General features: G+C 38.0%; 1 protein-coding gene, 1 long non-coding RNA gene and 1 other non-coding gene across 3 annotated transcripts in view; 2 read left to right on the top strand and 1 right to left on the bottom strand.

The window, feature by feature from the left end:
* LOC136793774 (uncharacterized) overlaps positions 1-5,435 on the bottom strand; it is a 31,916-nt gene extending 26,481 nt beyond the window's left edge. Inside the window, exon 1 of the long non-coding RNA XR_010839451.1 lies at positions 5,227-5,435. This is a non-coding gene — a long non-coding RNA (uncharacterized lncRNA). The remainder of the gene's footprint in view (positions 1-5,226) is intronic.
* Positions 5,436-5,492: 57 nt separating this feature from the next.
* The window catches only part of GTF2A1 (general transcription factor IIA subunit 1), a 45,617-nt gene continuing 24,055 nt past the window's right edge, over positions 5,493-27,054 (top strand). The window contains exons 1-6 of the mRNA XM_059056074.2: positions 5,493-5,977; positions 9,823-9,924; positions 19,272-19,473; positions 21,141-21,205; positions 24,609-24,684; positions 26,711-26,844. Coding sequence (XP_058912057.1) covers positions 5,948-5,977; positions 9,823-9,924; positions 19,272-19,473; positions 21,141-21,205; positions 24,609-24,684; positions 26,711-26,844 — 609 coding nt within the window. The 5' untranslated portion in view covers positions 5,493-5,947. The remainder of the gene's footprint in view (positions 5,978-9,822; positions 9,925-19,271; positions 19,474-21,140; positions 21,206-24,608; positions 24,685-26,710; positions 26,845-27,054) is intronic.
* LOC131754185 (small nucleolar RNA SNORA79) lies at positions 20,445-20,588 on the top strand. Its single transcript, XR_009335218.1, has one exon. It is a non-coding gene; the product is annotated as a small nucleolar RNA SNORA79 (small nucleolar RNA).

Below are 27,054 nucleotides of genomic sequence, written 5' to 3' on the forward strand. Positions count from 1 at the left end.
CAAACTGGACAACCTATAAGAAATGGACAAGTTTCTAGAAATATACAGCTTGCCAAAACTGAGTCAAGAAGAAACATAATTTGAACAGACTGATTACTTCAAGTGAAACAGAATCTGCAAAAACAAAAACACAAAAAACCCTCTGCAAACAGAAGTCCAGGACCAGACAGCTTCACTGGGGAATTCCACCAAATAAAGAAGAACTTATACCTAGCATTCTCAAACTATTCCAAAAAAACTGAAAAGGAAGGAACACTCCCAAATTCATTCTATGAAGCCACCATCACCCTGATACCAAAACCAGACAATGACACTACAAAAAAAAAATAAATTACAGGATATGTTTGATGAATATAGATGTGAAAATCCTCAACAAATATTAGCAAACCTAATTCAACAATACACAGAAAGGATCATACACCATGATTAAGTTGGATTTATTCCAAGTTTACAAGGATGGTTCAACATATGCAATTCAATCAATGTGATACACCACATTAACAAAAGGAAAGACAAAACCACATGATTATCTAAACAGCATAGAAAAAGCATTTGACAAAATTCAACATCCATCCATGATAAAAACTCTCACCTAAGTGGGGAGAGAGGTAACATATCTCAACATAATAAAAGCTATTTATGACAAACCCACAGCCAACATAATATTCAATGATGAAAAGCTGAAAGCCTTCCTACTAAATTCAGGAACAAGACAGGGATGCCCACTCTCACTACTTCTATTCAACATAATATTGGAAGACCGAGACACAGCAATCAGACAAGAAAAAGAAATAAAAGGCATCCAAATTAGAAGGGAAGAGGTAAAACTGTCACTATTTGCAGAAGACATGATACTCTATATAGAGAACCCTAAAATATCCACACAAAAACTATTAGAATAAATGAATTCAGCAAGGTAGCAAGATACAAGATTAATATACAGGAATCAGTTGCATTTCTTTACACTAACAATAAAATATCAGAAAAAGTAAGAAAACAATCCTGTTTAAAATCACATCAAAAAAATATTTAGGAATAAACCTAACCAAGAAGGTAGCTATACATTAAAAGTATAAGACATTGGGGCTTCCCTGGTGGCGCAGTGGTTGAGAGTCCGCCTGCCAATGCAGGGGACGCGGGTTCGTGCCCCAGCTCCGGGAAGATCCCACATGCTGCAGAGTGGCTGGGCCCGTGAGCCATGGCCGCTGAGCCTGCGCGTCTGGAGCCTGTGCTCCACAACGGGAGAGGCCGCAGCAGTGAGAAGCCCGAGTATGGCAAAAAAAAAAAAAAAAAAAAGTATAAGACATTGATAAAACTAACTTAAGTTGATTCAGAGAGGGCTTCCCTGGTGGTGCAGTGGTTAAGAATCCTCCTGCCAATGCAGGGGACACAGGTTCAAACCCTGCTCCAGGAACATCCCACATGCCGCCAAGCAACTAAGCCCATGCGCCACAACTACTGAGCCTGTGCTCTAGAGCCCATGAGCCACAACTACTGAGCCCGCATGCCACAGCTACTGAAGCCTATGCGCCTAGAGCCCGTGCTCCACAACAAGACCAGCCACCGCAATGAGAAGCCTGCACAACACAACAAAAAGTAGCCCCCGCTCATCACAACTAGAGAAAGCTGGCACAGCAACGAAGACCCAGTGCAGCCAAAAAAAATAAATAAAATAAATAAATTTAAAACAAAAGATGATTCAGAGAAATGAAAAGATATCCCATGCTCTTGGATTGAAAGAATTAATATTGTTAAAATGGTCATACAACCCAAAGCAATCTACAGATCTAATGCAATCACTATCAAAATACCCAAGATATTTTTCACAGAACTAGAAAAAATAATCCTAAAATTTACATGGAATGATAAAAGACCCAGAATTGCCAAAACAATCCTGAGGAAAAAGAATAAAGTTGAAGGGCTTCCCTGGTGGCGCAGTGGTTGAGAATCCGCCTGCCGATGCAGAGGTCACGGGTTCGTGCCCCGGTCAGGGAAGATCCCACATGCCGCGGAGCAGCTGGGCCCGTGAGCCATGGCTGCTGAGCCTGCGCATCCGGAGCCTGTGTTCCGCAACGGGAGAGGCCACAACAGTGAGAGGCCCGCGTACCACAAAAAAAAAAAAAAAAAAAAAAAAAAAAAAAAAAGAATAAAGTTGAAGACATAACCCTTCCAGACTTCAGACAATACTACAAAGCTATAGTAATCAAAACAGCATGGTACTGGCAGAAAAAAAACACATCAATGGAACAGAATAGATAGAGCAGAAATAAACCTACACACCTATTAATCTACAACAAAGAATATACAATACAAAAAGGACAGTCTCTTCAAGTGGTGTTGGGCAAGCAGAACAGCTACATGTAAATCAATGAAATTGTAACACTCCCTCAAACCATATACAGAAATAAACTCAAAATGGTTTAAAGACCTAACTATAAGACATGCCACCATAAAACTCAGGAAGAGAACATAGGCAAAACATTCTCGAACATAAATAGTAACAATATTTTCTTAGGTCAATCTCCCAAGGCAGAAGAAATAAAAGCTGAAATAAGCAAACGGAACTTAATCAAACTTAAAAGCTTTTACACAGGGCTTCCCTGGTGGCGCAGTGGTTGAGAGTCGCCTGCCGATGCAGGGGAAACGGGTTCATGCCCCGGTCCAGGAGGATCCCACATGCCGTGGAGCAGCTGGGCCTGTGAGCCATGGCCGCTGAGCCTGCGCGTCCGGAGCCTGTGCTCCACAACGGGAGAGGCCACAGCAGTGAGAGGAGGCCCGCATACCAAAGAAAAAAAAAAAAAAAAAAAAAAGCTTTTACACAGCAAAGGAAACCATCCACAAAATGAAAAGACAACCTATGGAATGGGAGAAAATATTTGCAAACAATGCAATCAACAAGGAGTTAATATCCAAAATACACAAACAGCTCATATCAATCAATATTGAGAAAACAAACAATTCAATAAAAAAATGGGCAGAAGACCTAAGGGAGGGTGGAGAGATAAATTAGTAGTATGGAATTAACAGATACAAACTAAATAGATAAGCAACAAGGATTTACTGTATAGCACAAGGAACTATATTCAATACCTTGTAATAACCATAATAGAAAAAACCTGAAAAAAATTACATATATATAACTGAATCACTTTGCTGGATACCTGAAACTAACACAATATTGTAAATCAACTATACTTCAAATAAAAATTAGGTGAGGGCTTCCCTGGTGGCGCAGTGGTTGAGAATCCGCCTGCCAATGCAGGGGATACGGGTTCGTGCCCCGGTCCGGGAAGATCCCACATGCCGCGGAGCGGCTGGGCCCGTGAGCCATGGCCGCTGAGCCTGTGCGTCCGGGGCCTGTGCTCCGCAACGGGAGAGGCCACAACAGTGAGAGGCCCGCGTACCACAAAAAAAAAAAAAAAAAAAAAAAAAAAAAAAATTAGGTGAAACCTGACTATAACTTTATTTGGTAGGACTGAAATATATCAGTGCTTCTTATATCTTGAATGAATGCTGTAATTATGCAGTATACTTTACAATAAGACTTCCATTAGGATTAGCAAGTTTGAGATATAAGATCTTTCCTCTCAACTTCTATATTCTCCAAAACAGCAGTTCCCAACCTTTTTGGCACCAGGGACCAGTTTCATGGAAGACAATTTTTCCACAGACTGGGGAGGGGTGGTGGTGGTGCAGGGGGTGTGTGGTTTTGGGATGATTCAAGAACATTACATTTATTGTGCCTTTTATTTCTATTATTATTACATTGTGATACATAATGAAATAATTATACAACTCACCATAATGTTGACAGGAGGTGGAGCTCAGGCGGTAATGCAACCAATGGGGAGCAGCTATAAATACAGATGAAGCTTTGCTTGCCAGCCACTCACCTCCTGCTGTGCAGCTTGATTCCTAACAAGGCAGCCGTGCACTACAACGATGAAGAGTAGCCGCCGCCGCTGGGGGGCAACTAGAGAAAGCCCGCAGGCGGCAACCAAGACCCGATGCAGCCAAAAATAAATAAATAAATAAATTTATTTTTTTAAAAAAGTAGTACTTACATAAGGAGGTAACAAGTCCTCTTAAAATAGTAAGAAATGAAAAGTATTAGTTAGTATAACTTTTCCGGCTAATGGTCACACGACTATTAAATGAATTACAAATGTTGATGGAATCATAATTTTCTATAATACATAAAGAATACTATGATTTCCTGTGATTTGTGTTTTTTTTTTTGGTCCTTTTGATGCTCCCAAACAAGCAGCTGTGCAGGGAACTGAGAAGCAACTGATATTCCTCAACTATGGTTTCAGAGGCATAGAAGTTTGACATTTTGTTTTGCTTTGCCTTTTGAGGATAAACTCCCTCCCTTGTCCAGACTACATTCCATGTCTCTGGAAATTCCCAGGGACAAGAAAATTAGGTACTGTGAGCTCTGCCTTCTAAACAGAGCATTCTCTGTTCTGCGTGAAATACTGATATAAAGGCGAGATTAGCTTGGGCAGAGCACGTCAAAAGCCTATTGAGATGCAGTCCAAGACACGGACATTTTCTGTCCCTCTTCCGCAGCGAGAGGCCATGTGACTTGGTGTGTCAAATGCCAAGTATTTCAGATGTTAGTATGTCCTGACCATGTGGAGTCACTGAATTTGGGCAATATTTTTAAAAACCGGGAAAAATTGTGCGGTCAGAATCCCGGTTATCAGTGTTTCGGATTGGGAGTGGGTGGAGTGGGGTGGCATTTCCACCACCTTGAAAAGTCATTTAAAGTACGTGAGATAGTAGTGGCCGGACCTTTGGGGAACTTAAACCCAGAGACTTTGTAGCTTACTGGTGGAGAGAACTCATACGGCTTCAGGTGTTATTAATTCTGGAATGTGTTTACGGGGAGCCCAAATCAGCTTTCATTCCTTTTAGGAACTCGTACACAATTCTTCAAGCTAAAGGCCCATCCTAGGCAAGAGGTGCCAACGCCTCGGAACTCGGAATCTGAGTCTAGCCCGTTCTCGGAGATGACTCCGCATTTGAAACTTCCCTCAGTCCGAGCGCGCCAGGGGCAGGAAGCTGGGCCACGTGACCGGCCCTCCTCCGCGGCCATTCCTAGCGGGGCGACAGCCAGCGCCCCTTCCGCATTCCCTATCCCCTCCAGCGCGCGACGGTGCATAAATGCCCGACGGGAGGCGATCCCACCTAGCTCTGGACTCCTGTGTCACCAGAACTCACGCTTTTTCCAGCAATGCTTAGCAAGTTCCTCATCCCAAAGCAGGTGCCGGAGACTTCCGCCTGGGTGCCGACCACGTGATCACGCGAGACTTGGGGAGACAGCGGTCCAACTTCACTACTTAAGTCCCTGGGCCCGGCCCTCACAACAGCCTCCATTGCGCGTGACGACGCGCGGCAGCCGCCGCCCCGGCGCGCCTGCGCACGCGGCTCTCGCGGTGTCTCGCGCTCAGCCCCGCCCACCTCTGCCCCCGCCCCTTCCGCCCCTCCCTCCCCCTCCGCCCTGTCTCTCGGCGGCAGCGGCGGTGGCGGCGGCTCGCGCAGCTTGTTGGCTCACTATATAAAGGGGAGAAGCAGGCGGACCGGACGGCTGGAGCTGCAGCCGGTGGCGGCAGCGGCGGCGCGGGGAGCGGCGACTGGTGGTGGTTTCCCTCCTTGGTGCAGGGTGGGGAGCGGGCAACGCCCCCCAAGACCCCTGAAGGGTCGTGGCCTTTTTTTTTTTTTAAGGGCGATTCTCGAGTTTTTAGCTCCGAGGACTGCTCTCCTCCTCCTCTACCTCCTCTCACCGCTCCCCTCTCCTCCGTCAGGATCCGATTTTGTTTGAAAAATTTTTCCCCCCAATTTTGCGGTGACTTGGGTCACCCTCCGGGTGTTCTTTTTTTGTTTGTTTTTGTTTTTATCTTTTCTCGGGGTTGCCCCCCTCTTGTTTGTGTTGTGTGTGGAAATGGCGAACTCGGCAAATACAAACACCGTGGTAAGGACGTGGTTTGGTGGCCGGCGGGGGCTTCGTTCAGACGGCAGCAACGGCCGGACCGGGCGGGGGCGGGGACGGCCGCGACTCCCGGCCTCGACTCTCCTCAGCCGCCCGCGCGGCCGCCGCCGCTGCTTCCCGCCTCAGGCGGAGCGGGCCGGTGCGCCGGGCGGCGGGCGCGGGCGGGTGCCGAGGCTCGCGGCCGCGGCGGCGGGGAGGGCGGGGGCGCCTGCTGGGCCTGGGGCCGCCGCGGGGCGGTTGGGCCGGGGCGAGCGCGCGGCCCCGGCCCCAGACCCCGGCCGCCAGGAGGGAGGGCGGGAGGGGCGCCGCCGCTTCTCCCCGAAGTGGGCCCGGCCGCGCCGGCTGGAGAAGGGCTCCCGGAGCAGCCTCAAAACAAAAACCGTGTTTGGGGAGCTGGGCGAATCCCCAAGACCCACCGCGATCCACTTTAACGCAGTGAAAGGTTAATGGCTACTTTGGGGGTTACTTTGGGCGTTTTGGCGGTTGTGCTTAAAGAGCCTTCACTGGGGCCATTTTATGGTTTTTTTTTTTTTTTTTTAAAAAGGACGAAGGTTGAAAAGCACTTATCTCGGTTCCTTCCGAATCGGTAAAATGGCGAAGGGGAAGCAAAACCCCCATCGTATCTTCGACTAGCAAAAGCACCAAAACAAACAAAGCCTACAGTAGTGGTCAAAGTGCCCCGCTTTCGCCTTGAAATTTGCCTACTTCTCACCGTTTATCCCTTTTTTCTTAGTTGCGATCACGTAGGTTTGCAAAAAGCAGTCACATAAATAACCTTTTCAGTCACCAACGCAAAATGTGATCACTAGTCCACCCCACTCTCTTATTTTTATTATGACAATAAAACACTTTTTTGCCCGGTCCCAAATGCAGACAAGCCCACGGCAGCCCGGCTCCGTACCGTTGACGACTCGGGTCGATCCATCATGGCTGCGGCCGCTTACCCTGCTTTTCAGTCCCTGAGCCTTGTGGTCCTCCTCCCTTTGGCTGCCCTGTTTATATAGAGCCATTGCCGCTCTCTAATATAGACTCTGCCAGGATGGGAAGGTGCTTTTCAGGCCTACGTCACCGCCTCTCCATTTAAACACCAGATCCGGCTTTAAATAGTGAGAGCTGCTGAGAGCGGGGCTGGGAGGTGCGTGCTCCCGAGGCGAGAGGCTGGCGCGTGCAGAGCTCAGTTTTATTCCTAAGTCCTTTCCGTACACTGTAATTTCGTGCCCAACCGGGTCTGCTTTTAGAGCCCCAAGTTTTTGTTTTCATACAGCAGCTGGGATTTGCGGTCTTTGATAGGGGAAAATAGACTTGCCATCCTTTTTTATTTTATTTTTATTTTTTAAAGAGAATTTAAGCTCAGATGTCTAATCGTTCTTGTATTCAGAAGATGCATGCATTATTGTCGGTAATTTTTTTTGAAAAGTTTTCTACATTAATTTTTAGCTGTGGAGGATTTGATTTGGGTAGTATTTTGTTTATCACGTATTCAGGAAATGTTAGAAATATAGCTCCTAATATTTCATTATGTTTTTCTATAATATTTGAGATATGAAGCTTTTCAAAGAAATAGTAAGTGCCTAAAGCTTCGACGTAGGACCTATGTCTACAGTACATTTATGGGTCGGGGAATTGTGAGTAATTTGCTTAGTGCAAACTGGGTATTAAAAAATTAAAATTCTAAGTAGACGGTGTTTTTGCTGCATTGGATGTTAATATATCCAATATAGAAATTAATCCAACTTATTTTCCAACATTGTACCAGGGACTAACACTTTTGAAAGAAATCCTTTAATTAATCATTAGATAATGGCACTAATGGCCCTTTAATTTACGAGTTTTTAAGTTTGGATATCTGGTTTTTGAAAACCAGGACAAACCTAAATTACTGTGTATTTCATAAAAGGCAAAAACTTTGGCAATTACAATTTAGTATTTTAAATACAATTTTTAGTATTTTAAATAATTCAGAAATTGCGTATTTCAAATAATGCCTATGTACTCACATACTTTGAAAAGCACGCTTTTTAACTTTTGACCAATTTTAAATTGCATATACTTCATGAATAATACACATTTCCCTTTCTTTAACTATAGTGCATATGAATCCATTAAGTGGTCAAGTTGTGGGTTAATTAAAGCACAAAAGCAAAATCTTCAACCAAGATTGATTCATTAAGTAGGGAGTGCCAGAAGAAAGCACATTGTACCTATAAATGTGTGGATGTCCAAGCAGAATATTTTTAGGGATGACCGACTTCGGAAACACCAAAACAACATCTAGTTTGCTGAAAAAATAATTTATATCGTCAATTTGAGATTTATACTACCAATTTAAAATTACACTGTATATAATGCCTTGAGTCATTGGTTTTAAAAAAACACTTTATAAATGGATTTTTGTAATTCAGTAGTTGAATTGCCATAGATAAGGTGATACCCATAGTCAGATAGACTTTCCTTATATATAGAATCAGAATGCTAACATAAGGAGGCACTGTAGAGATGCAGAAATCACATGAATAATTTTAGTTCACAGAGGCAGATTTGGCAAAATAAAAAGCAGGTGAGTGAGTGGAACGGCAAAGGTGAGAAGGTAGATACATGAATTGTTTTTCTGGTTGTAATGAAAAGGAACAAATAGTTTTTAATGGTTGAGGTAAGTTGTATAGAGGAACTCATTATTTGTATTTTTGGCTGGACAAGGACACATAAGAGGTTTCCCCTGTGATAACAGTATTGCTGGGAGAGATGCTAATGAAACATTTCTGTTTGAGGTTTGCTTATGAGAGCAAACCCTTGGTTTTATTGGGTAAGCAGTAGCTTTTAAGCAAGATATAGAACACAGATAATGACAAAGTATTAAAATAAAAAGGCTGTTGATCTTAGCTCTGTGTGATAATGGATAAGATTTATAGCAAGGCATCTCTGGTTTTACACTGACAAGCAAACTTCCTTTTGTCCATTAAAAACAGGATGTGGGTTGGGCAAATTCTTCCATCTCTTACCTTTTGGTTTTTAAAAAGTACTTTATACTTTTAAAGTGCTTTCACATCTATTCTCATTTTATTTTTCTGGCAACCTTCTAAAAGCAAGCTTCCCCCCAAGCAATGCCAACAATAATAGTTATAATAATAATAGTTTAAAAATAAATATCGAGGCTGCTTATAATTCTGTTCTATAGCATCATCTGGGCAGTAGTAGGAGAGAAATCCTGGAAAAGAGATCATTGTGTCTTGTTTTTCTGAGACTTTGAGACCTGTTATTGTGGTTATAGGAACAGGTTGATGGTATAATTTAAAGGTACAGACTGGGTAACAAAAACTGAAATTAGGTTGTTTTTAAATTTGAATACTTATTAGGTTGCAGATTATTACCAGGCAAATCACAGGACATAAATTTCTGTTAAGACAGCGATGAGGTTAGGAGATACAATGGGTTAAACCAAGCATGGAATAATAAAAACCAGATATAGCAACCCATAAAACTATATGGTTGGATATAGTCAAAACACATTAAGTGTTTTGACTATAACAACATAAGAAATTACAATTGGAAACTGTATAGACTTTGTATCTGTGATGGTCTTCTGTATATGAATTAAACAGTCATAAAACCTTTATTAAAATATGCAGTCATCAAATAATTCATTTTAACTAAGGCAAATGATGTTTATGGGAATGGCCATACCTTTAAACTTATATCTTCTAAAATAAGTTTTAGAGAGTTGGAAAAGGGACTTTTGTATTACATTTGTTTTGAATTTGTGAAAATGTTATATATTTTAATATGTGAAAAGCACTGTTTTTCAGCAGTCTTTTATTTTCCCTTTAAAGCCTAAATTATACAGATCTGTGATTGAAGATGTAATTAATGATGTGAGAGACATCTTTCTGGATGATGGAGTCGATGAACAAGTTCTGATGGAACTAAAAACTGTGAGTTTGCCGCTTTTTTTGTTTTTAACATTCTCTTCAGTCAGAAATTATACTCCATAATTTTTCCATATGATGACCATTTGACTTTGCTTCAGGAAGCAGTATAGTTATGTGAAGGATGCTGATTTTGAATCCCAGCTCTACCATCCATTCTTCCTGTGACCTTAGGCAAACTGCTTATATTTCAGTTTCCTTATATGTGAGATGAGAATTAGTAGTACTTACCTTTTAGGCTTGTTTTGAGGATTAAATGTAATAACTATATAAAGTGTTCAGCAAAGTGCCTGGCAATAGTATTAGCTATTATTAATGGGCAGTTAATATCCATTTATGTTTTAATTACTTGACATTCCTGTAAGGTTTTTTTTTCCTTTTTCGTGGTCTTAATGCACTGGTATTCTAAAATGTATTTATGTTGTGGAGATTAAGTGCTTGATAAATTTCACGTTCTGGCGTCCGATTCTCTATGTGGGCCAAATATTTGGTTTATAATGTATTCTAGTTTGGGAGCTGCTTTTTTGCCTCTTCTCTTTAGTTGGATCTAAGCAGAAATATATAAATACGTTTATTTAGCATTTGTGTTTTCTTTCTTTCTTTCTTTTTTTTTTTTTTCTTTTCCTTTTCTTTTATTTTGTGGTATGTGGGCCTCTCACTGCTGTGGCCTCTCCCGTTGCGGAGCACAGGCTCCGGACGCGCAGGCCCAGCGGCCATGGCTCATGGGCCCAGCCGCTCCGCGGCATGTGGGATCTTCCCGGACCTGGGCACAAACCCGTGTCCCCTGCATCGGCAGGCGGGCTCTCAACCACTGTGCCACCAGGGAAGCCCCATTTGTGTTTTCTTGATGCTGTAATGACTCATGAAATCATGGAATATTTTTGCCTTACTGCTCAGAACAGTGGTTCTCAAAATATGGTCAGTGGACTTCCCCACAGGCCTTTTCAGGGAGTCCATACGGTTGGACAGATGCCTAAGTCTGAATAATCATAGTATGTTTGTCATATTTCCAGTAAAAGTTGTATTCCATGAAAGTAAGTGACCAGTTAAACTTGCAACTCAAATGCACAAGTGCTTTTCCTTGAGATAACTGTTCCATATGCAGTAGAAGGGCTTTATGCATGCTTCCCATTTTTATGTACCAAATATTAAAAAGATGTTGAGATGCGATCATTGTTGATATTAAGACATGCAACTGTTTGTTATTCTATTCATGATATTCTATAATGAAATGTGTTAACACTTGGCATATCTGCATACTTAACTGAACTCATATTTTCCAAATGACCAATGCATGATGTTGCAAAATCCCTTCAAAGTGAAAGATAAATTAATGGATTTTAATCGAAGAGTTTGAAAAGTTAATTGGTATATGGTTTCAGATTGTACATAGCAGCTGTTAAGAAACCATCACTTAAAATACTTTTTCCTTTCCCAACTACTTAGCTCTGAGAAGGCAGATTTTCTTCATATACATCAACGAAAGCAAACTGAATGTAGAAGCAGATATGAGAATCCAGCTATTTTCCTTTTAAGCCATTTCTCACGAAAATTTTTTGGAAGATATGGTTATTTTCATTGAAAGTATTTATGTTCATTGAAAGTATGTTAACATGTAATGGATACGTTTTTATTTTTAAATGTCAACATTTAAAAAAATCTTATTTAAAATTTCATAAAAAGTTTTGAGGTCCTCATTAATTTGTAAAAATGATAAAGGACTCAGACTAAAAAGTTTTAGAACTGCTGGCTTAGAGATTGGGAATTGAGCTCCTTTAGAGCTATGTATAAATAAGTAATCACAGTTAATGAATGCTAAGGAACATTTGTTGTGATTTTATTTATCCATTCAACAGAGGTGTGGAGGCTGCAATTTAGCAACTTACTCTTTTAAATAAAGCAAATCTCACCTGTGTTGTGGTGATGAAATATATCTTAGAATGTTGCAGCATCTGTTTAGAATGTTGCAGCATCTGTGGGCAGCTTCTATAGAGTTTTCAATATGAATTTGCCCCTGTGAGGAAGGGAAAATACAGGTTTGAATGAGATGAGGAAATATTTATTTCCTGTGAGAAATGTAGTGGTTACTGAAAGTGAAGAGTAGGTATTTAAAAATACAAGTGAAGGAATGCCAACTCTGAGACATGAGCTGGAAGAATAGCAATATAAACTACTCAAACACATAAAGTATCTCAGGGATATGAATAAGAGGAGAATAAGCTTATTTTGACTTCGAGTTACATGTAATGAATATTTTACAAATATGTTATACCCTTATAATGGTTGTCCTTGTAGTTCTGGGATCTTCTGTAGAAGGTACAGCATTTTTAGGTGCAAAAAATTAGTCCCAAAGGCTTTAATTTGCGGTATGTCAGACTAGTGGTCAATCCAAGTTGATATCTCCTCTTGCTTTTCAGAGTCTGTTGATATTTTCCTACTGGTCCCAGTTAGAATCAAGGTATTCTTTCCAAACAGAATGAGCTATCTTTGAGACCAAATAGCTCCACCTGCATTTTTAGTACATAAGACTTCATACAGGTATACACATATATACAGATATATGTACATATAATATAGTATAAAAGTAATATCTGTTTTATAGGTTATGCACTGATTCTTTGTTTAATGCTTAGTTTTCTTTGACAAAAATTGTGACTTATTCAACTTTGAATCCCCAGCCTCTACCACAATGACTGGCTTTTGTGGTTGGCATTCAGTAAATACTTTTTTTTTTTTTTTTTTTTTTTGGCGGTGCGCGGGCCTCTCACTGTTGTGGCCTCTCCCGTTGCGGAGCACAGTCTCCGGACGCGCAGGCTCAGCAAACATGGCTCACGGGCCTAGCCACTCCGCGGCATGTGGGATCTTCCCGGACCGGCGCATGAACCCGTGTCCCCTGCATCGGCAGGCGGACTCTCAACCACCACCAGGGAAGCCCAGTAAATACTTAATTAAACAAATTAATAACATGTTGCTCCAGAATCTAACTGAAAAAAGTAGTTTAATGTTTTTGTTTTTTTTTAAACGGGGCATACTCTTTTATTCTGGGTTGTAGCTGAATTTAAATATAAAGCTGTTAGACTGAAATGAGTTTATTTTAATTCTCTGCACTAAATTTCTTCAGGATCTCATTAGAATTTCCAGAATGTGCCCTAGTTTTAACAGTCTGACAGCCAGCATTATGCAGTAGAACTTTCTGTGGTGATGAAAATGTTCTTCTATATCTGTGCTCTCCAGTATGGTAACCACTAGCCACATGTGGCTATTTAACACTTGAAATATGGTTAGTGGAACCGAAGAACTGAATTTTTATTTAATTATAATTAATTACACTTTAAATCACCACGTGTGGCTAGTGGCTACTGTGTTAGACCTTGTAGGTTTGGATATTCTTGCTAATGAAAACTAACAATATTTCATATTTTAAGGTTTATAAAGGACTTTGTCATTAGTTCTATCCCCTTTCTCACCGTTTTATAGTGTTTCACAAACTTTTATCAAAAGCTTCCATACGGCTGTGAAGGATACAGTGGTGTATTAGATTATGAATTAAGATGAATAAAGAGAGTGCCTGTAATTTGAAGTTTAACTAGATAATTCAGGAAGGGACCTTCAACATTAAAAAAATTCAACCTGATTCTTGAGGTTATCTGTTAACACTGGGTCTCCTTTAAAGTATGAACTGTGGGAGATAGAAAAGATGCATAAAGCATAATGTTGGTTTTCTTGCTTTTTTCTCTAATTGAAGTGTAATTGACCTACAACACTGTATTAGTTCTAGGTGCACAACATAGTGATTCAGGATTTCTATACATTAGAAAATGATCACCACTTGATTTTCAATAAAGCTATATTTGAATGTAAATTGTGTTTTAAATTAGTAAATGACTGTGGGTGGAAATGACAGTCTAGAAGTCCTCTTCAAAGTAAGTGATAAAATTATCCTGATTTCTAAATTGTCAGACCCACTCCTATCCAAATAGCAAGTACAATGGGAGATAGAAAACATGGCCTCTCAATAAAACACAGTGAGAAGAATTCCTCATTTGGAGACAAATCTGAAAAAATTAATCTGCCCCTAGATCTGTTTTCTCATCCTTGGCATGACTGACATTTTGGATCTGTTAATTCTTTGTTGTAGAAGGCTAGTTATCATAGGATATTAGCATAACTGATCTCTGCCCACTAGATGCCAGTAGCACCCCTTAGTTCTGACAACCACAAATATCTCCAGACATTGCCAGATGTCCCCGGGGCAGAAGGGGAAAAACTACCCCTGATTGAGAACCACTATTCTAAATATACTCTAGTTGTATATAAATACTTGAACCATAAGTTGAACGATGATCTACTGTTCTACATCATTTGGCCTTGGGGAAAGCTCTGTTCCCCAACATCATTTCTAAAGAGCCCCAAAATTCAATTGTCTTATGTTTTATCCAGGAGCTAGTTGTTTTTGTGAGAGTAGGAGAATCCTTTAGAATTTCTAGCCCAGCATAATGCCAGGCAGCAGTAGATCTGGTAATGTTTTATAGATCAAAAAATGGAATAAATATGCTTTGACAGATCATTTAGCAAGTGGTAGAGACTTGAAGCTAAGCCTTTTGTCTCCAGATAAGGAAGGTACCAGAGTTGTGACTAGACCTGCTCTGATAGCAGCAGTACAGTTTAGAGATTAGAACTTTGGACCAGAGCTGGGATTATGGTGAGGCAAATGAGGGCCTAGAGTCCAAAATATAAACTTTAAATTTAAAATTTAAAGGACATTTACTCTTCACTCTCAGGGTCCAGCCCTGTTGACTCAGATTGCCTGGATTGTACGATGGTTTTGCCTGCTGTTAGTTGGTGATCTTGGATAAGGTACCTAACTTCTTGTTCCTCAGGTTCGTTTTCTGTAAAAAGGAGATAATGTTTATTTTAAAGAATTTTTGTGAAGAACGAGTGTACATGGAAAGTACTTAAGTGCACGTTAAGCATTCAGTATTAGTCTAGTAAACATGATGAGCATAACATGATGCATATCCAGATCATTTTGGGAACAGAAAATGAATTTTCTCCATGTCTAATTCTGGAGACCTGGCAAAGATTGTTGAAATAGGGCTGCCAGACACAATAGCTGTGGTGTTGCAGGGAAAAAGTACTATAAAAATGTGGAAAAAAGAGTTCTTCCTGGGCTTCCCTGGTGGCGCAGTGGTTGAGGGTCGGCCTGCCGATGCAGGGGACACGAGTTCGTGCACCGGTCTGGGAAGAGCCCACATGTCGCGGAGCGGCTGGGCCCGTGAGCCATGGCTGCTGAGCCTGTGCGTCTGGAGCAACAGGAGAGGCCACAGCAGTGAGAAAAAAAAAAAAAAAAAGAGTTCTTCCTATTTTCTAAGCTAGCTAAATAAATAAATAAATACATGAATAACAATTCAGTATTCTTGGTAGTCTTCCGGGGTATTAATATGATTACTGTTGCCAAAACAGTATTACATTATTTTAAACATATTTTAAAAATAAAATATTTTGATAAATAAAATTATTTAAAAATGAAATTGGAGAGAAACAAAACATTCAACTAATTTGAACTTTACATTATTTGATATTATAAGCGTAATGCTAAATATTTGTATGGTATTATTCTTGTATTTTTCACATTACCTAGAACAGTATTTGGTACTTAGTAAATATGGATTCTCAGTGGCCCACTACTCCAGCATCCCCTTGCTCCCCCAGAAGCAGTTTGAAATGTGTGGTTCCATGTTTGCTTGTTATAATGACCAATGGGCATCTTTGGCATTTAGTGGGCTAGAGGAGTGTTGTATTTCATGTACGCTTCCTGTGGTAATACCCTGTAAATATAAAGAGTTATTCTGCCTAAAATGTTGGTAGCATCTTTATAGAGAAACTACCTTAGAAAACAAGTTCGTTTTCCATTCTCTTTGAAATTAATACTAAATTTCTGATAAGTTCTTAGTTATTTTGTTAGGTTATGAATAAGACATAGTCTCTACCCTGAAAGAGATCATACTTTAATAGAGAAGGTAGACTTAGTGTGGAAAGTGTACCAATAGAAATATCTCTAAGGTATAGAGGCAGTGAGCGATTTCTTCGCGGCTATGTGACTTTGCATTTGCATTCTTTGGGGAATTGTGTGGGAAGACAGTCATAAGGAGTAGTTTACGAAAGTTTAGACAGGAGGTATGTATGCTATATTCAGGGAACTGCAAGTAGTTTGGAAAATAGAGTGCAAGTTATAGTTGCAGTTGAAGAAGTTAACATAATACTGCATTAAGGAGCTTGGTCTTTAGAATGAGAAGGATTCTCTGGGGTGCTAGTTAAAAAGACAGAGTTTTGGACTTCTGCTTCAAAGAGTCTCAATTGATAGGGGTACAGTCTGACATTTAAAAAGAAAAATTTGATTGCATTTACCAAAAAATCTAAATTAACTTTTAATAATGCATTAATGGGTTGCAGTCTGCAGTTTGAAAAGTATTGGTTTATACTTTAAAGCAGCGGCTTTCACTTTAGTGTACATCACAATAACCTGGATAGGTTATTAAAACATTCTTGGCTCTACCTCCAGAGTTGCTGATTCGATGGGGTGGGGCCTTAGAATTGGTATGCCTAACAAGCTCTCGGGTGATACTCTTGTTATTGGTCCAGGATCACATTTTGAGGACCACTGATTTATAGAAGATAGATTGGAAGCACAAGTTTTCACTAAAATGTAGGCTCTGTGAGGACAAGGATCTTTGTCAGATTTGTTCACTGTCTGTTCTCAATGCCACTAACAGTGTCTAGCTGGGAGATATTCAATAGTTATGTGTAGAATGTATGATTTGAAGCAGGGAGCTCAATTAGCTTAGTCATTAACACTTTGCAGTAATACTGATGGGAGGAAGGACTTGAACTGGGGCCATTATAGTAGGGATAGATTGGAATAATCCTTTGGAAAGGAAATTGACAATAATGATAGGGCATTGGGGTAGATTCTGACTCACAGTTCACTGACTTGGGAAACTAGGTGAGTAGTGGTATGCAGCACTTAGCACATAATGTGTATTTGTTAATATTTACCATTGTCATGGAAGCTTCATTGAAGTGATGGGTCAGGATTGCAGTGGGTAGACCAATTGGAGGTGATAAAAACTGAAGCTTTAAATTTAGAAAATTATGGTTTAAAGACCTGTTTCTTTATTTTTTAAAAAATATTTTATTTATTTATTTATATTTTTGGCTGTGTTGGGTCTTAGTTGCAGCCCGTGGGATCTTTGTTGCTGTATGCAGGATCCTTGCGGTGCTCAAGCTCTTCGTTGCGGCACACGGACTTCTCTCCAGTCGTGGTGTGTAGGTTTTCTCTCTCTAGTTGTGGTGCACAGGCTCCAGAGCACATGGGCTCCAGAGCGCGTGGGCTCTGTAGTTTTGCGCCATGCGGACTCTCTAGTTGCAGCGTGGGGGCTCAGTAGTTGTGGCGTGTGTGGGCTTAGTTGTCCCGGGGTATGTGGGATCTTAGTTCCCTGTCCAGGGATTGAACCGCGTCCCCTGTGTTGGAAGGTGGATTCTTTACCACTGGACCACCAGGGAAGTCCCTTAAAGAACTGTTTCTTAAAGCATTAATTAATAGTACTTTTTTCACCTTGATTTTGACCTACAAGAAGCGAGGTTTTGTTTTGTTTTGAAACAGGGAAGAGAAGTGTAGACAGTTTGGGTGATAACTGTTCGGGAGGCTTACCTATATAGCCTTACTATATGATACATTTAGAGTGTATTTTATTCATTGTCTGAGCCTATTTTGTACTGTGTGTTATGCTAGGTTCCCACTTTATAGAAATGAACCAGACAAAACTTGGGCTCTCAAAAAGTAGTTTTTTGTTACCCTAGGAAGAACCCTAGCTGTTTTTAGTCTGGGATTTGCACTGACTTAGATTTACTAGCTGGAAGTTCATTTAGAAGTAATCTAATTCAACTTGTTCCCTTTTTAGATGAGTAAAATGCCCAAGGAAGATAAATAATTTGTCCACAAAGCGGTTTAGTGGCCACACCAGGACTAATTGGGTTCCTGACTTCTGATGTAATGCTCTATTACACAATTAATACCACCACTACAATAATTATAATAACTAACATTTATTGATGACTGACTTTATGCTAGACCCTGATAAATGTTTTACATGGATATCTTATTTACTCCTCACAACAACGCATGAAATAGATATTGTTACTGTCTCTGTAAGAATAGTCTTCAGGTGAGTCTAAATACTGAGACTGCTAGGGGAATGGTTGCTCTGGGAAATTGACCTTTAGTTTACTTTTTCTCTAAAGTGTTAGCGGTGTGCTGGAATTGTTATTAACATGTAGATCTCGAATTTCTAGAACAGTTGGAAGTGTCAGCAGTTTATAAAAATCCCTGTTAGTATGGCAAAGAGAGCTTTTTTGAAGGATCTGATAGAAGCCTTACATGAGTTAGGTGATATCCCAAGAGTAGATCCTAGGGGAGAAAACAAAGTATCTGTAGATTCTTGTGTACAAAATGACTGAATTAAATTTTATATGTATGTTTAAGGAATGGTTTGTAACTTTCTTGGGCAGTTTTTTTTATAAGGGCTCTATAGATTGAACACTAAACCTTGTAGAGAGGAAATGTGTTAGGGAGAAGGATGGAATAGTTGTAAATATTTTCTTTTACTTCCTTGTTTTTGCCCACTTTTGATTTTTTTTTCCTTCATCACAGAAGCTGTCCAAGGGTGAGATGAGAAAATAGAAGTGGTTAAGCAAAAATGGATTGTCATGTCAATCCTTGTCATAATGAAAGAGGGAAGGGAATTTCAAGAAGTGTGGAGGGTTGAGAATACCTCTGAAAGCATATTAGGCATTGCTGTTTCTTTTTCCTTATGTAGGGTTGGACAGATAGAAAGGTAGGGTTTTCTAACCTGAGGACTGCCTCTACAATGTTTCTCATAGTTCAAGGAAAGATGAATTTACGTTTCATATGTTATTTAAAAGTTAGGAAAGAAAGATTTCCATAAAATTGCTAACAATGGATTTGATACTAAAAAGGATGATTTTTGATTACTGAAAAATTGCTTATATGAAACTGCTTGGCAACTAAGGAATTACTATGGAAAGTTTGTTGAAGATATAAAAAGAAACAAAAGAATTCTTCAATACTCTTAAGTAGCAAAAATGAGGTTTGATATTTTAAAAATTGGTTTTCATTGTGGCATACACTTGGGTAAGAATTAGAGATTTGTAGATTTATCAGTTTTGAAAATGTAAGAATTTTATAAACTGACTAATAAAGCATGTTTTATCCATATGTCCAGCGTTGTTTTCCCTGACTCTTACTTAGAAATCTTTAATATTCTTTGCCTTAGTTATGGGAGAATAAACTAATGCAGTCTAGGGCAGTAGATGGATTTCATTCAGAAGAGCAGCAGCTTTTACTGCAAGTTCAACAGCAGCAGCAACCCCAGCAGCAGCAGCATCACCACCACCACCACCACCAGGCTCAACCGCAGCAGACAGTACCTCAGCAAGCGCAGACCCAGCAGGTCCTTATTCCTGCTTCACAGCAAGGTGAGGCTGGCTAATCCTACTGCAACTTGGAAATGAAAGTTGTCATTTTCAAAGAAGAGAAACACTCTGGGTGTCTCCTTTCTGTTGGCTGAGGGGGTTGTATCTGTGTGTGTATAAAATGTGGTTCCTATTTATGTAGTAATGATAAACAAGTAATTCACTAACAGAAAGCCTAAAATGATATTCAGGTAAGTATATTATTACTTTTTTTCAGATGGCTGGCTACACAATGGTGAATTTCCTAAGTCAGATCTATAAAGGTTTATTTACTAAGGGTTTCATTATTTTATATAGTAGAGTCGTTACTTTCTTTGAAACTGATTTGTTCCTACAAAGACATTTGAGTTTAGTTTTTATAAATAAACACTGGAGGGTTTTTGTAACTATACTTTGGCAATCTGAAATTCTAATTCCCTATTAATTTATGCAGTTAAGTTGACTGAATTAGATTTCCTTTAAGTGAAGAGTGGATATATGACATCTTAATTTATATTATGTGGTTTAAAGATAAGAAAAAACACGTATTTATAGACTGCGTCCATAGTGCCTTGTACTGTGCAAGTCATTTTATAGATTTTGTTTCATTGCAGTCTAATAGAGGCTCTGAAGTAGCTCTTAAAACATCACAGCTGAGGAAAATCTGGGCCCTGAAAAGGTTTAGAAGCTTGATCCTCTAGATGGAGTATTTTCTATCATGACAAACATTTGTTCAGTTATAAAACTTCCTAGGCCTTCAAGTTTTGTAAATCTTGTTGTCAGAGAGGAGAATAAAGATAAATGAAAACTTCATCTTAAGGTAACTGTTTAGTTACTCATTTGCCTCATCTGAGAGTGGATGTAAGACTTTAACTGATATTGATGCACATTAGAAATGTCTGTCTGAGTTATTTTACTGTTTATATCAAATAAGACTTAATATTTGATTTTACTCTGTACCTTGCATCAAGTAATTTTATCTTTTTAATGTTTCTTGATGACCGTTCCTCCTATTGCCTTCAGGCCTGGCACTAGGATTTTAGGTTATCATAAATTAAAATTTGATTTTCTTCACTCAGAGAATATTAGGATAATGGGATTATCTATTTATTCTCTGAAATTTGCGGAATCAAACACTTAGTTCCTTTTATGCTTAAGTGATATTGCCATTATTTATGATTTGTACTTTTTAAAAAGTTGATGGAAATAAGATACTGGAAACTGTCAAATTGGGAGAAAAAGATTTTAAAAGACTATGTAGATTATAACTTTTTGAACTCACTCTTAATGGGTCAGTAATGCATTCCAGCAGTAGTACCATTATATTAATAACAGTTATTGCTGAGTTGGCAAGACAGTATTAAATTATGTTTGAAAATTTCCAGTTTAAGAATGCACAGAAATATATATGTTTAGGTGTTAGGTATCTCATTATGTCGTGTTCCCAAGGTCCCTCATGTTCTTAGGTGTTGTTAAATCTTTTTTTAATTGTGATTTTTCCAGTATAAGGTGGGTATGTCGCAGCTGTTATTTACCATAGAAGTTTATAACATTCTGAGATACCAAATGGTTGAGTGCATTTGCATGCAGAAAATGTGAAAAGCATGAAAAAAATTTTCAGTATGGTACAGCATTCTTATGAAATAGCCTCATGGTTCCTTGTTTTTATGTGTGCCTGTGTTTTTTCATAGCTGCAGCACCACAAGTTATTGTTCCTGATTCTAAGCTGATACAACATATGAATGCATCAAACATGGTAAGACTCAGAACATAGCACTTTGCTTGGCTCTATTTATTCTAACCCAAATTGTGATTATGCTTGTGTATGTTGTATATTAACAACTTGAAGTTTATTCAAGACTTAAGCAAAATAGCTGTTTTGTTTGGTTTCCTAAGTATTGGATTTAACAGCAAATCTAAAGTTTTAGCTTGGTACTTAGACATTAACGTTCATAAAATTATGCAACTTTCTGTTGAAAATACCAAAAGAATGATGCTTTGTGGGAGCTGTTTTATCTTCTGCTATTTTTTGAAAATAGGTTTACGGGACCTACCAAACATTATGCCAAGTATAGTTATGTTGCAGAAGACCCATTAACTGAAAGAGGTTAGGAATGCTAAGAATTATAAATTTTTTAAAAATGAAAGTGAACCATTTGGATAAAGATAACTAGTATCGTTAAGATCAGACATTTACAAATTTTGCTCTGATTTAACCATAGCATAGCCTACTAAGTTTTATTACAATATGTAAATTGCTACTTTTAAATGCATTTTAGCCAGTTGAGTTTATTATACATTAGACTTACGATATTTCTAAGAGATAGCCACTGAACTTCATAAGTCCTCAAATTTTCAAATTTCACTTAGCACATATAATATATCCCATCAGATATAACTATAAAACTGAAAGAAAGAAACCCTCAGATCCTTAGAAAATCTTTACTTCTATCCTCGCAGTTGTTTTTTTTTTCAATAAAACATTAAAACAGAGTTTAATTAGAATAGTTGTTCTGGCATTTTCTCGTAAATGGCTTTTCTTCTGTTTAAACTACAGACTGTTAGTGGTGTCTCTGTTCTGACATTCCATTCTTAAATTCAGCCAAATCCTTTTATTAGGTAAGAATCATTATTTTAAATAAGACCTCTTAGTCTAGTGTTAGCAGTGAGATTTTCTTTACAGATCCAGATTTTTTTTAAACGAAAAAGCAATATTTTAAAAAATCAGTTACTATATTTTGTGAGTGATGAGTGAACCTGAAAGCTCATTTGTGTTTTATAAGCTGTATAGGAAGCAGGGCTTACCTACTAGACAAACGACTTCTTTCTATTGATATGTACCAGCCTTAACAAATGTATAACTTTACAGAATTGCAAATTTCTACACGATAGAAATTGGAATTTTTAAATTTACAAAAAATCAATAAACTCTGTTTGTACTTCCAGTTCAAGTTCCTGGAGTCAGTTCTTTTGCATGAAAATCAGAAAAGTCCATGCCTATCAATTCTCACAAGAATTTTTATTATTCAAAAAAAAATCCCTTTCAAGTTTAAGGCACCAAATTTCTTTTTAACCTCCATCCTTAAAAATAAGTCTCACTGTAGGATCCATATTGCAGTTGGTACTATTGAGAGTGTTTCCTAGGGAATGACTTGTATCATTTTAAAACAGAAAGTTTGGAAGAATCACTTGCAGTAGACCCATCTAATTTTGAAGAATTTTAAGTGTTGTGGGAGAGAATTTCGAATTAAAATTGTGTTTAAAAAGACTGGTAAAATTAATGGCCCATCTCTTACTGATTTGCTGTGTCTCCTTGATTCTAAAGCGCATATGTATTTAAACAGATCATAGGTCAGACTTCAATCAATAAAATGTTAGCATTTGTACATATTTCAGCATTTTATTTGTTTTCAGTTAGTGTTTGCTTCATGTGTTTTTCATGTTCTAAAATGTAATCATTATAGGCTTTTTACAAATAAGTTTTTCGGGTTTTTGTTTGTTTGCATTATTCCTGATTCAAAGATATCCATTAAAAACAGTTTGATTTTGAAAAAAAAATTTTAATATAAGGATATGGGATAGTGATAATATATTTGGTAGAAAGCTGTTTCAGGGAACTTAGGAAACAGGACCTTATATCAAACTAGTTTTGCAGGTTCTCTTCATGAAATTGCTCAAATGCATTATTCACGTTAGGGCCTTTTCACAAAATACAGGAAGGAACTTTCAGCAGATATTAATAAAAGATGGTTTGTGTAAGATACATCACAACAAATATTTATACCAACTTAATGTGCAGAGGTATGCAGGTGGTTATTTTCTCATGTATGCTGTAAGGAAAATTCTAGGTCAGTTTGCTAGTAGAGGGAGATCTATTAATCTTATAAAATGTGAATTATAGGCACTTACTATTCCTAAACAATATTTCTCAATAGTAAGTGATTGTTAATATATTTCTTAAATTTAGATTACCTTTCATTTGCTTATATAGACAAGAGTTATTTAAATCTTTCATTTATTTAATAAAATTTTATAAAGAGGACCTGGTGAGCTAGATAGCTGGATTTGGGGGACATAATGGGAGTTTCAGGCTTAAGATATAGAGATTACTTAGGCCTGTCAAATGGCGACAAGCATATTTTCTTGGAAGGCTATACTTAGAGCCTGACTAGATAGTTGTATCATTAACCTACTTGAGTGTAATTTTCCAAGTTTCGTTGACTTCAAAGCACAGTTAATATTTATTTCTTGAAGTGTATTCAAATAGAGGTGTTTCTAAAAATGTATAAGTTAGATTGACTATATGAAGGTTTGGTACCTTAAAAAAGATTGGGGGGGGAGGGGGAAAAAACTACCTGTATATAGTTACAGTGAGATACATGGAAGTACTTTGAGCTCAGGATTTTTAAAAAACAGTAAAAATGTAGTGTAATTCTTTCAGAGGAAAGGGGAGAAGTCTCCAGAAGCAGTAAATCAAGAATTTATCCAGGATTTAAAAACATTAAGAGTATAATTCTATGTATATTTTTATAATTTAAAGTCAGATACTAACTTCATTTTAAAGTATAGAAATTAATTTTTGTGACTTAAGATTTTTTAAGGTATTTTCTATATTGATAAAACTATCAGTAATATATGTTTCACCTAGATAATGCCAGTGTTGTCACCTTATGGCATCTTAGAAGAGTTGCCAGCTAAGAATTGCAGTCTTCTGATACAAGGTTTTCTTTAGAGACCTGTTAAACATGGTATAAATTTAAATATTAGGATTTCTAAAGTGAAGATACTTACACTTTTGCCATAAGTATATTAATTGACAACAAGGAATTGGGAGTAAGGAAACAGAATAAGTAAGGAAATAATGGAATGGATATTTTATTTATTGTATAGCACTATTAGTGTGGGTTAGATTTCCTTAAAGTACATTCTCCAGGTGAAAAAACCTCCTAATTATATTATTCTACTTAATTGCTTGAAATAATTAAGTAAGATGTTTAGGCTCAATGGTCTTTATTGTACCATTTTATTAAATGGCAGTCTTATTGGTAGAACTTTTCTTTTTAGTATATACTAAATGAAACTTTAAATACTGTTAAAATATGCCAGAGATAAACTGATGTGCTATTATGCACATACATGGTTTTCATTGTTTTTTCCAGAGTGCTGCTGCTACAGCTGCTACCTTAGCACTCCCTGCCGGTGTGACTCCTGTTCAACAGATATTAACAAATTCAGGTAATTAGGAATAACTGATCCATTATTTATATAACTCAGAAAATTGTACCGTCTAGCCTTTGTTTTGTCTTCACTGAAAGACTGAAGATCTTAATACTTCTTTTACCATTTGGCTTAACTTTATTAAAATAAGATGATTTGAGGACCATGGCATATTAAACCATAATCACTGCTGAGGATGCAGTAGAGAGGATGAGAATTGCACTTGAACTTTTGATCCATGACTGGAATCCTATTTATTGAACGAAGTATGATTATATAGAAGTGCTTATTTACTTGGTTTTTTGCTAAGCACATTTAACTTACCAAGTAAGTTAAACTTAACTCATTTGAACTAATTTGTGATACCAAACTAAATCCTATAGTATCTTAAGAGCAAATTTATTGCATTCTATTTTACATAGCATCTCTCCATAGCTGGCAAAGTTTACTTTTGATAATAATGTTTGAAGAATTTATTTACCTGGATTTTAAGTATTTTCTCTGTAATTTAATTATACAGTTTCTTGCAAATCAAAACTATAGTGGGGTATATCACCTCACACCAGTCAGAATGGCCATCATTGAAAAATCTACAAACAATAAATGCTGGAGAGGGTGTGGAGAAAAGGGAACCCTCCTACACTGCTGGTGGGAATGTAGATTGGTGCAACCACTATGGAAAACAGTATGGAGGTTCCTTAAAAAACTAAAAATAAAACCACCATACGACTCAGCAATCCCATTACTGGGCATATACCCTGAGAAAACCATAATTCAAAGAGTCACGCACCACAGTGTTCATTGCAACACTATTTACAATAGCCAGGACATGGAAGCAACCTAAGTGTCCATTGACAGATGAATGGATAAAGAAGATGTGGCACATATATACAGTGGAATATTACTCAGCCATAAAAAGAAATGAAACTGAGTTATTTGTAGTGAGGTGGATGGACCTAGAGTCTGTCATACAGAGTGAAGTAAGTCAGAGAAAAACAAATACCGTATGCTAACATATATATGGAATCTAAAAAAAAAAAAAATGGTTCTGAAGAACCTAGGAGTAGGACAGGAATAAAGATGCAGATGTAGAGAATGGACTTAAGGACACGGATGGGGAAGAGTAAGCTGGGACGAAGTGAGAGAGTGGCATGGACATATATACACTACCAAATGTAAACCTGATAGCTAGTGGGAAGCAGCCGCCTAGCACAGGGAGATCAGCTCAGTGCTTTGTGATCCCATAGAGGGGTGGGAGGGAGACACAAGAGGGAGGTGACATGGGGATATAAGTGTACATATGGCTGATTCACTTTGTTGTAAAGCAGAAACTAACACACCATTGTAAAGCAATTATACTCCAATAAAGATGTTAAAAAAAAAGTACAATGATTATACAATTTCTTGTTATTTTGTTAATTTCTAAATTTTTGAAGAACAAACTTAGCGGCTTGCTACATATTTTAATGAGATATAATTGCTTACTACTTAATTAATTCAACATTCTACATCATTTAAAACAATATATTAGAGGGATTTGGTATAAGCCAGTCATACTGTTAGTGTCATTTGGCAATGATAATTGGTTCAGCAAACTCTTACTGTTTTAAGTCATCTTGAAGCTAAGGAATGCTGTTCTTTTGTTCAAGATATTAATGCATTATTACACTTTTGTTTCCTTAAAGCTTTAAAAATGAACAGCCCCTGAAATGTCTGCTGATGTTACTTATTTCTCTCTCATGACTTGTTAGCGAAGATAATTTATACTTTTAATCAACTCTCATAATCTGTTGTTAAAACTTTGTTGGAAACAGCTTTATAAAGAAAATAAAACATATTAAGCAATGTATTTGAGCATGTCGTCGTAAAGTCAGAGAAGGTAAGGACTATAGTTTACTGTGTATGGATGGTAGCCCTTAATAAAATTGTTAGCCTTCTTAGTAATTTTTGACATTCACTATGGTCTGACATTCACTGTGAATTAGTTTGTTTTGAGGTGGTCACTGCTAAAGTGGTAACTTGGAATACATACTTTTTACTTTAGGCCAGCTTCTTCAAGTGGTCAGAGCAGCCAATGGTGCCCAGTATATTTTTCAGCCTCAGCAGTCAGTAGTTCTACAACAACAGGTTATACCACAAATGCAGCCTGGTGGAGTACAAGCTCCTGTTATACAACAGGTAAAAATCTTACGTTCTGACCACCATGGGGTTCTTTCTCTGCTTCTGTATGAATTCTCTGGGTGTTTCCCATCCCTTTTTCCATAGCTTTATCTATACAAATTCTTAGACTCTTCTCTAATACTACACAACCTGTCATTCTGAATTCCTCCCGTACACCTCACAGCTTAATTTACAGTATGTTTAAGACTAAATTGTTCTTATTCCTAC

Source organism: Kogia breviceps, chromosome 3 (genome assembly GCF_026419965.1).
Source record: "Kogia breviceps isolate mKogBre1 chromosome 3, mKogBre1 haplotype 1, whole genome shotgun sequence".
Classification (NCBI taxonomy): Eukaryota; Metazoa; Chordata; class Mammalia; order Artiodactyla; family Physeteridae; genus Kogia; species Kogia breviceps.